The sequence below is a fragment of the Polistes canadensis genome, unplaced genomic scaffold, assembly GCF_001313835.1.
Source record: "Polistes canadensis isolate GaletaPanama2010 unplaced genomic scaffold, ASM131383v1 scaffold_66, whole genome shotgun sequence".
Classification (NCBI taxonomy): Eukaryota; Metazoa; Arthropoda; class Insecta; order Hymenoptera; family Vespidae; genus Polistes; species Polistes canadensis.
The window spans coordinates 425,501-436,995 of NW_014569613.1; the positions used below are offsets into that span (position 1 = coordinate 425,501).

The 11,495-nt window shown below is 32.0% G+C and overlaps 1 protein-coding gene across 1 annotated transcript in view; it reads left to right on the top strand.

Moving 5' to 3' along the window:
• Nucleotides 1-10,593, top strand: part of LOC106786164 (growth/differentiation factor 11) — an 18,715-nt gene extending 8,122 nt beyond the window's left edge. Inside the window, exons 2-3 of the mRNA XM_014747274.1 lie at nt 7,317-7,929; nt 8,103-10,593. Of these exons, the coding sequence (XP_014602760.1) occupies nt 7,317-7,929; nt 8,103-8,322 (833 nt within the window). The 3' untranslated portion in view covers nt 8,323-10,593. The remainder of the gene's footprint in view (nt 1-7,316; nt 7,930-8,102) is intronic.
• Nucleotides 10,594-11,495: the final 902 nt, after the last annotated feature.

Below are 11,495 nucleotides of genomic sequence, written 5' to 3' on the forward strand. Positions count from 1 at the left end.
AGAGATAGAGAGGGAGAAAGAAAGAAAGAAAAGTTGAGAACCGAACTCTAAATTAATTTAAGGGTTTAATGTTTTTCGTTTCGCACGTAGGTGAGAGATGGGTAAGACCGTTTTTCGTTAGATTCACGCAAAGGTCTCTCGCTGCAGGCTGATTCTAATCAACGTTCTCGAATACTCTTTTCTCACCATCCCTTTTTTTTTGTTTTTCTACTTCTTTCTCACTCTTTTAAATTCCAGTCGACCCTCAATTTTCGTTCTTCGTTAATTTCCACTACCTTTCCGTTTAGTTTTTTTTATTTACAATCGGAATTCCCATTGAATTTTCGTAAAATGTATCCAACGGCTAAAATGCGCTTCATTTTACATATCATGGTTTTACATATTTTCCAACAATACTACAATGTAATATTTAATATAGATATTTATATATACACAACTTATTTAAAACAATTATAAGAATAATAATCAAATAAATGTATCTTGTTAAATATTTTCTCTTACACAGTTACAAAACTTTCTTATAAATGTAGATATGAAATAAAGAAAAAGAACAAATCTAAAGAAATCTATTAACCATGGTAATGAATTCTTTTTCATCCAAATAATCTTCAAACAATTGCAGAATTCCTCGCACGAGAAAAATATGACGATTTAAATGCAATGAATCATAAACATCAAGTATCCGAATTCTAGACCTAACATTTTAATTAACGAAATATCTTATAATCCATTACAATGAATATTAAAAAAACCTTTGAAGATAGAAACAAACATTCCATTCGTCGTAGTAATTATAAAAGATTTTGTTTTCAAATAATGGAGGGGAAGATAGATCGATTGGATGTTGATTATAGAACTAAGGATAATTTTTGAGTTAGGGGGGTTGAGAAATCCACGTTCGGTTGGTCTCGAAAGCTTGGTTGGTTGGTTGGTTGGTTAGTGTGTACGAGTGTACTCGACTACCGGACTCCTCTCCTATCCACCAACAGCAAGGTTGGTATTAAATTTCGACGAGTCATACGATCCGCTCTCGCACTCTCTGGTACGTGGCCATGCGCTGCACGTAGACGATTTGTCGTATGATATTTTTAAACGTCGTCGCCCTTACTAACGCGTTCCGCAACGCCAAAGCGTTAAACAACTGGCCGATAGCAGTGAGAAACTTGCGCTGAACGATCGAGTAACTAGGAGGGAAGAGGAGAAACCGTGTGTTCCGTATCAATTATTGCTTCATTTATTTATAGACAGGGCCACGACATCGCGGTATCACCGTTGTTTTTCATAGTTCCCAATGATTCTCTCTCTCTCTGTGTCGTTTTTCTTTCTCTCTTTCTCTCTTTTTTTTTTTCTACCTTTCTATTTGTTTACCTATTTATCTATGTTTCTTTTTTTCAATGACATTTTATACTACATTTAAGAAATGTTAAAGGGAACAATTTTTTCGATTAAATGAGATTAAATGATTTTTAAACATTTATCGCTTGATTAGACTTTTTTTTTTTATTTTCATATATATATATTTTAAATAATACATAGTAGAGAATATATATAATCAATTAATAAGCTATGATTGATCTATAATTTTGTAAAATTAATCTATGTTAGTTAACAAAAAAAATTTTTTATTCTACATTTTATTGATTTAATAAAAGGTATTTCTTAAATATGTGGTTTTGAAATTGGTTGTAAAATATACAATGCAATAAGATTATCGTATTATTGAGATTTGATCTTAAAGAGTTCGAATAATTAGTTAATAATTACTTTTGTTTTTGATCTGGTTGTCATGAAATCATCAAGAAAGTAACAGATTTCGATTGAAATAGAAGAAAACAGTTTCACCGGTTGATCCAGCGATGCGAGTGACCTCCGTTTGCAAACACTATATTTATCTCGAGAGAGCTAAAGCGAATCGTCGATGTACTTTCGCTTTATTGTCCTTTTCTTATTTTTATTTTTATTTTATTTCCCCTCTCCATTTAGTATCTCTTTCTCTCTTTCTCTTTCTCTTTCACGTTCACTGGGATATACGTTCCACGCATTTATTTATGTCTCTACGCGCCACCAAATTGAAAATCCGCGTTAAGCACCATCACGTGTGCCGGAGCCGAGTGGGATTTTAAAATGTCCTATGACAACTTTATGCGAAAATCTATTGTTCTTTTAGATTTTCTCACATCTCTCAGACATATCATCAAAAATTCGGCCTAAAAGGGTTAGACGATCAATCGTTTTTCCTTGTCTTCGTTTTCTTGGCTCGCAATTTGTTCTCCAAATTAGAGGAATACGTAGAAAAAAGTCGGCATAATTTTTAAATAAAGTATTTACTACAAAAATTGTTATTCGCGAATTATGTTCTTTTTTTTCTTTCATTCGTATTTTTATTTTCTTGCTTTAATATACAATAAGATATAAGAATTATGGTTTATTTATACGTACACACACACACAACACACACATATGTATATAACAAAATGTCACGGTTCCAAGTTTCTCAGCTTTTTTTTCTAAATTCAATCGTTGAAACGTTAAGAACGTACCAATGTCGAGAATGCGTTTCGGAGATTTTCAAGGGTGCCTTAGAAGTTTTAAGATCACTCGTTTCCCTTTCAGTAATCGCGTTCAGCTTTGCTTTGACTTTTTTCTCCAGACAGACAATTCTTCCCCTTTTTCGCGTAACTTTAAATTTAGTTTTCGAACTTGCGAAGCCAGACAGACGGTCGGTAATTCGTCTGGACCAAAATAAGTCACCCATCTTTCTCTCTTGTCGTTCCTCTTTCTTTCCTTTTCGCTTCTTATTTCGCCATTTTCTTTACTTTCTTTTCTTTTTTCTTCTTTTTATTTTTCTTCCTCGCTCATGAAAGCACGACTCACCTCAGTTATGACGTACGTTTTCCTGTTTAAAATCAGACACTCTGAGAACCTTCAGACAACCTCCAGACAGAGTTTCATTTTAAATCTTATATTAAATTTACAAATCATTCGCGCGCGAATATATATCTTTATTTTGGAATATATCATTCAACAATCAATCGTATATTTAATTTTTGTTTTTTTTTTTTTACGAAATAGATTTGTAGTTAATTCGTTGACAAACAGCAGATATAAATAAAAAAAATTGTTAACATTTGCTGCTAAATGTTATGGTTTATCAAGGAAGACCGTCATATTAACTGAATAATTACGAAAAAATAAAACGAGATACTATGATAATAATAATAATTATTCAATGATATCCGTGATGTACGATTTTACGGATAAAATAAGACGAATGTCGTTTTTTCGGTAATCTCAAGAACAAAAGAAAGAGGGGGTGTCAAAGAAAGGGAGAAGAATGAGTGGGTGGGTGGATGGTGAAGGAGGAGGGTGAAGAAGAGAGGACGTCTAGGTGTACGTCTACGAATCCTTGGCACTTCGAAGGTGAAGTCACAGTAAAGAGATTAGGTTTGTCTTCCTTAAGTCGATTATACCGGTCGTGAAGGGAAAACTTGATCCATCTTCATTCTGATCGTATGAAGTTTCCGAAAGACGTCGACGGTGAAGGGGGTAAGAAGATCTTCCCATCTATAAGATTAACGCAATTAGTCGTTAGAAATTAGTTTATAGAGAGAAAATGTCAAGGATGACATGGTGTATACTGAATCTATAACTATTCGAAATTATGATCTCACGAAGAGACACCGTATAATCTGTCATTATTTGATAAAACATTGAATCTTACCGTAGATAATCATTTTTCCTTCGATTAAGTGTCAATTTTCTAGTACAATAATATGAAGAGAGATAATAGAATCATTGTAGTTGTTTTTTCGATCGCGATCATCGTGTTCAGGTAAATCAATCGAAAAAGAAAGATAAATTGAAAAGGAGAAAAGAAGTTTTTAGAACGTATCTATTAAAACAAACAAAATAATAAATTAATGTTTAATGAATAAATTGAATCATATTATAAGAAAATATCGAAAAAATGTCCATTGATTATTAGTCTAGAATCCATTAATCAAAAGATTGCACGGATCGTGTTTCATTTGTTAGAAACGGAAGGATTGATGTACAGTACGACGTATTAAAGGGAAAAATATGGTTTTTTTTTTTTTCTTTTTTTAGTCAGGTGACTGAAAATTTACTAGGACCGTTAAACCTTGCGTACAATGATGGTAGCAGCGGTTTCTATTCGGGCCATCCAAGACCACTTCCATGAAGGGTAAAACCTGGCTTGCGAGTCTTACCGTTACACGGGGCATCGTTTTTCTTACGACGATCAATCAGGAAACTTTTCTCGAGGTCTCTTCTCGACAGTTTGCCTTGCCTTGTCTTGTTTTTCTTTATTCTTTTCTAGACGAACCAGCATAGTTGTAATACGATTGAACGAATGCCACGCAAAGAGTTTAACCCTTTGACCGGATGACTCGAATTATCGGTACACGTTTTTCCGTTGCATCTAGTCTTACCGATCTGTCGAATGACTTTTTTCTTATTTCCTTTAAAAGAAGGAATACGAATATCATGATATAAATTCAAGTATTTCGTATGCATTATTAGCGTTTATTTTTTATTTAACTACATTAATAGATTTATTCTTTTGCAATGTCTGAAATATTTGTTATTAAATATATATGTTTATAAGAAAAAAAAAAAAACAGTGTAGTTACATAGTTAATGTGATCAACATTCCATTCGATTCCACTCCTTAGAACAATCTGCAGATTTATCTAATTCACTCTAGTTACTTTTTTCTTCTTTTTTTTTTTGTTGATTTAAGAAAAACTTGAATGCGTCGTGATATAACGATAAACACACACGCTATAGATACGTTAATCACTTGAAGTTATTATTTACAATCGCAATTAGAAACAACTTTGTTTCTAATGCGTTTTATCGTGATAAATACTTTCGCAATAGCTTAATATGTTACGATTAGAATTAATTACTAATATATAGTCTAGACATTTAATTTTTTGTTTGTATGTTAGCGAAAACGAAGAACAAACGAGAAGAGACAACGCGCTTTATATCATTTAAATAATGTTTTCCTCTTATTCGTGTGTATTATTATACGATATGATTTTTCTCTAAGTCGGTAAATGACTTTTTACTATTAATTAATACGACACACTGTTCTTATTAATAATGTATGATAACGAAAGAGAGTCTTTTCGTAATAATAGCAAGAGACTACTCGCATTTTAATCGTTGGCGTGTGCGCGTATACATCATCGATTATCACGAATCTTTTCCGATATTCGGTTATCTATTCCGATAACCTCACGACAAGCAACAATCTTCGTGTAGATTCTTTCTATGTAAGTAGAAATCATTAATCTTCCAACGAAACGGCTGTATTCCGATCGGTGTGTCTCGATTAAAATCATATATTCATTTTACTTTTTTTCTTTTAATCATTCTTGCATCTAATAAATAGTCATATGTATATATATATGTATATACATTTGTATACAAAAATGTCCTTAGCTAAATGTATTATTTAGATAGACTCTTTTATTTATAATTTTATGAACAAATATTCAAAGGAAAAAATTGCATTATTGCAAGGGGTGATGTAATATGGTTAAAAGAATATCTTATTTAAGATCATTTTTTTAATGAAATTTCAAGATTATCTATGTTGTTTTAAATGGACTCGTAACGAGAATTGATGAGAGTAAGAAAAATCGTATATGTGTAGTTTTAATGTTTTAACTTCCTTATTAAATTATTCTTACAATAATCTTGTAATATTCCGTGCATAAATAATCTAGATGGTTATCACCGATCTAACTTCCTAGAATTAATTATAATCTTTCCCGAAGCTGCAGTCGTTTTTTTTTTGATATGCAACTTATCCCATATTGTTACGTATATTTTTGAAAGGTGTTTGCACGAATTCAAACTCGTTTAAGTACAGTTAAGTCGTTTATTGATACTTTATTCTTATATCTGATAAACACTGTTAAACTTGTTAATTTTCGTTACTAACTATGTAACTATATATTTTCGAAAAAGCCCACGAGAATAACTGTGACTAATTTTTTAGATCTTACAAAACCCTATATATAATTTTCTGCGATATTCTTGTAGAGTAGGAAAAAAAAAACGAATAAAAAGAATCTAAATGACCTTATTATTCCCGTCATTTATTTTCGAGATATATTTACATTTAAAGATAATAAAAATTTCCGAAAGATATGCACTATATTATGTTTGTATAACCAATAATATACACATGCATTATTGGTTTGTAGAAAATCCACGATAGATCAGAGAAGTTAATAAACTGACACCAAAGATTTTGAATGTGTGGTGCGAGATTCTATTATTTATATAAAATCATAGGTTTTTACTTCATTAAAGGCACACTTACGGGACAAAAATAAATACTCAGTATTTCTCAACGATATTATCCCGGAACTTTTATCAGATACTTCGTTAAATATTACATAATCTACGTGATACCAACATGATGGTTGCTTCACACATTATTCGAAATATGCAAGAGTAATAATATTAGATAGAAGGTTTTAAAAACTGTTCGATCAGACGACGAAGAACTGTGGAATAGACATCTCGTTTTCCTAACCTTACCTTATTAATATTTTTATTTATGCGATGAATTAAAAACTGTAGTTTATCAGGACAATTCAATTATACCTGAAAATATGAAAAGAAAAATTCTAACTACATGTTAATCGATGATATCACAGGAAATAGAAAATGTGCATAATGAATTAGTTCACTGACTGTAATTGAAGCAAACGATTAACATTTTAAACACCTGTAGTCTATTTAATTAGTTGAAGTTTCTTAAAGACAGTAGCGTTTACATTTGAATACAAGTGTATGATCTAATGTGTTTTAATTATATTTAAATGTAAATATCTCGAAATTAAATGATCGGAATGATATTGTCAATCGAGTCATTAATTATATTGTTTCTATGCTCTAAAAGAATATCGCAAAAAAAAATCAATAGCATAGAAATTTCATAAGAAAATGACTTTGAGGAAAAGTCCTTTCGAACCAAAAGTTGCAGTAGTGCAACTTTTTCCTTAGAAGTTTCTTTATACAATTGTAAATAAAGGAAATATTTGAATGATTCCATTTAGCTGAGACACCCTGTATATACCAGTGATTATTTCAAGTCAATTTAACAGTTACATCAAAGTTATGTAGTATCTCGACTTGTTTACTAACGAATGATTTTAAATATTTGGTATAATTACATAATATATAAAGAACACATCTAAGTACCTATCTCATAATAATCTGTAGAATATCTTTAACTAGATAACAAAGGAATGTTGATGTTTTGTTGACAGATCAAAGGCTAAGGCATTCGAAAGGTCTAGACGTGTTATACTTCAAGTTCTCCGATAAGGTGGTTCAACATCGAGTGACGAGAGCAGAATTATCTCTTTGGGTTTGGGGTACCAATCAAGATAGTGACGAACCGAGCGACTCGGTTAAACAGGATAATATAGAAACGCATCACGAATGTCCTATGACAATCACACTTCAAAGGATTCTTCGTGGTGGTACAGAATCAGGTGGCCCATTATTGGGACCATCGTTAACAACGAAACATTCTCGACCGATTGGTCGCAGAGGTGCTTGGGTGACAATTGAATTAAGAAGAATGGTGGCTGAATGGTTCAAGCATCCTAGAGATAACTTTGGTGTCGCATTAAAAATCTCGGGTCCTGGTGGGAATCATCGTAGGAATTCGAGACTCGTCGAGACGAATCCTGGTGCTGAATTTGCCCCCTATCTCGAAGTGCAGACACAAGAATTGGACACGAGAAGAGGTGGTAGGATTAAAAGAAACGTCGGTCTTAATTGCGACGAGGCAAGCCAAGAAACGAGGTGCTGTCGGTACAAGCTAACCGTGGATTTCGAGAAATTTGGCTGGGATTGGATAATCGCGCCTAAAAAGTGAGTCTTTTGAAATTTATTTTTATAGAAACTTTCGCGTGCGGATTTCACAAGTAAACATCGTCAAATTGATTGAATATTTGTACAATTATTCCTTGATGGAAATAATGATAACAAAAGTAATATACGATGATTGATATTAAAACAACTATGTTTTATATTCCCTGTTTCAGATACGACGCGAATTATTGTTCGGGTGATTGTCCAATGGCATTTCTTCCAGCCTATCCGAACACTCATATAGTTAGCTTGGCGGAACCACCAAATAACACGGGACCATGTTGTGCTCCGAGGAAACTTTCGGAGATCACGATGCTGTATTTTGACAACGAATATCAGATCGTTTTCTCGCGGTTACCAGGCATGGTCGTTGAACGATGCGGATGTTCATAGTCCCATTACTTCCATTTTGGAATAGCGAAAAGGACAAAGAGACATGCGTCGTTGGTGAATCCTCGAGAAAAGAAAAAAATAAAAAAAAAAACAAAAATAAACAAACACAGAAAAAAATAATAATAATAAAAAAAATCGTTCATCTGATAGACTGAAAGTGCCTTGTTCGGAATTGTTAGGTGCCGCGTGCTTGAACGTTTATGCGAATAAAATGGCGACCAAGAGAGAGAGGAATGGGGAAAAAAAAAACACGAGAAAAAGGATATAAATGCTTGATAATAGTAATAAAAGATGTCGGAAAAAGAGAAAAGTTCGAGCGGGCATTTCGATGGTGATTCACGGCAAGGCGAATAGTTCCTAGAGTCACGGTATTATTTTTAAGGCGTTAATGCGTTTTCTCCTAATACAGGAGAACGACTCTTTATAAAGCGTTTTGGTTTCTTCCCCGTCACGTATACCCTATATACTCCTTCTATTATTTTTAGTTTAACTTCTTCTTTCCTTCGTTTCGGTCTAAGAGACATGTTAACGATGAACTTCGAACATATAGATCCCGTCCTTTTTGTTTTTCAATTATTACAATTTCTCTCTCTCTCTTTTTCTCTATCTTGTCAATTGTACTGTTAGCAATTAGCAATACTATAGTGTTCGCTACTGTAACAAAAATCATGAGATCGTTCATTTTACATTTATGATAATGGTTATTGTTGATTGATGAGGACGTACTGACCAGAAAAGATCTCGGTGTACAGTGAAATAACTCTTTGATTATTTTTAAACATTCTCTTTTTCTTTCTCCAATTTTCTTCATCTTTTTTTTAATCTTTCTCCTGTCCGTTCGTATTTGTTTTCCTTTTCTTTCCTTTTTTTCTTTTTTATTCTATTTTTAAATCAATAGTACGAATGATTGTGAGATAATGCGTATGAACCGTGAATGTGTACATAAAGTAATCCAAGCAAGTGTGGCATTACCATTTATCAAATTTCTCGATTAAAATCGAGGAATTCGTAGAGGAGCGAATTAATTAACGAAACTCCGTCTCTTTTTTAACGTGAATATCTAATAGGGTAAGTTGTAGATAAAAAGTGTAACTGACCCAGGCATTTGTCTCTTTTATTAAACTGTACCGTACAATATCGAAGGCTTCCTTCCTGCGCCATTTTCATCATAATTCGCGAATACGATTTAACGTAATAATCGTTAAAAATTTTTGATACACATGAATTTCATTCTACCATTCTTTTACCCTTTTTCTCTATCCCATTCTCTTCCTATCTTTCTATCTCCTTGTTCATATTTTTTCACTCTCTACAGCTTCGAATTTTCCAAGTTATGTGCACCGTAGTGAACTTTTTGTATAATAGAATAGGTAATTAACATGTGCACCGCCTCAAAATTTACAACGAATTATGCGATAAAAGTGTATAAAAATATATTAGATGTACAAATATGAATAATCCATATTTTTTATCAGTAATTACAACAAATTAATATTGTCTTTATTATTTTCCTTTTTACGGTTTCAAGTCACTTTTCTACAAACAACCCCTTCTTACACATAACCAACATTTCTCACATGTTTTACTATCTCTCTAAAGTCAACAGCACACCATGTAATAACTGTGCCCATCGTTGCATAACTTTAGTGATCCTATGGAAACTACAAAATTTATGTTTAGGTTAATTGATTTTCTCGTTCTTTTGCGATTACATTTTATTGACATATTGTTCTTGCAAATGATAATTGGTTTAAAACAACTGAATATAATCTTAAATAATATTGAATTAAGTAGAGTAGAACATGGCGACTGATACAATGCACACATTTTACATCATGTGTCTTTTTCTACTTAATAAAACGACATAAACATTTTTTTTTACAAAATGAAATTTACTAAAAAAATATATTTTTTATAAAAGTTTTTCTTGTATGAGAAACGAGCAAATAAAAATGGATATCGAATGATAATACGAAACTATGAAAATTTTTGGTAAATTCTCGGGCAAAGTCTAATCGTTTTAGAAATAAAAATTCTGCTGTACAATTGGTGGGGAATATCAAAATGTTTATTTAGTAAGAATTGTTAAAATCGAATGTGGATTAATGTCAATTATTAATTGGCGTCAAGACTTGAGATAAAAATGTTTATATACTAGCAATGAAAAGCGTCATGTAAAATTATTGCATAATAAAATCAGGTCACACACTGTCTGTTCTTGCCACAAAAGATATAATAAATCTTAACTGGTATATCATGGAGCATACAAAATATTCACCAGCTTTTTTTTTTTTTTCCTTGGATTACTACTTGTTCCAATCGATTCAACACATTTTATCCGATATGCACTTTTAATCTACAGACAAGATTCAAAAATGGCTTGATTTCATCATACCGAAAGATATCGCATTTCTCCGAGACGAAATTTATTACCTGCTTCAAAGATGGCAAAGATAATTTTAAAATTATGTAGAAAGGCGACAGCGAATACCTTGAATGAAAAACTTGCTTTACTTGATTTTAAAAATAAACCTGAAGTTTTGCTAAGAAAAAAAACCAAAAAAAAAAAAAAATATTTGGATTATTCATTTGTGTGTACACCTAATATTTCGATACTGTTTCTTATCAAAGCTATTTCCTTTTCCTCACTATCGTTTAGTATTAAGGTCTTCCCCTCTTTGTTCTTTGCTTTTTTTTGTTTTTCCTTTTATCTTTGTCTCATTTTCGCTCTTCGTTTGTTTGTCAGTGTACCTATTATCAAAAATAATGGAATTGTGTACCCTTCAATATCCGAATGAGAACGACAAAGACAAAAAAAATGCATAATTATATGTATAATGTGTACTTCTTAGGTAGAAAGCATAGATAGCAAAATATTTATTCGATAAAATAAATGGTTTTTCGAGAAAAAAAAAACAAAAAGTGTCATTCATTTTGTCTATCTTCATTCACGTTTACGTTTTGCGTCAATTTTCAAATGAAAATGGTAAGTTTACGAATAATTTGAATCGAGACGTAATACGAATTTAATTTCAATTGCATTTTCATTGCTTTATTGCTGCTATTTTTGGTATTCTTATTTTTCAGACGAAATCGCTTTCTCCTTTGTGTAAATTCGAGGAACGAAATCAAAATCGATGGAATGGAAACGTTTCATTTTGTGAAGTTCAATG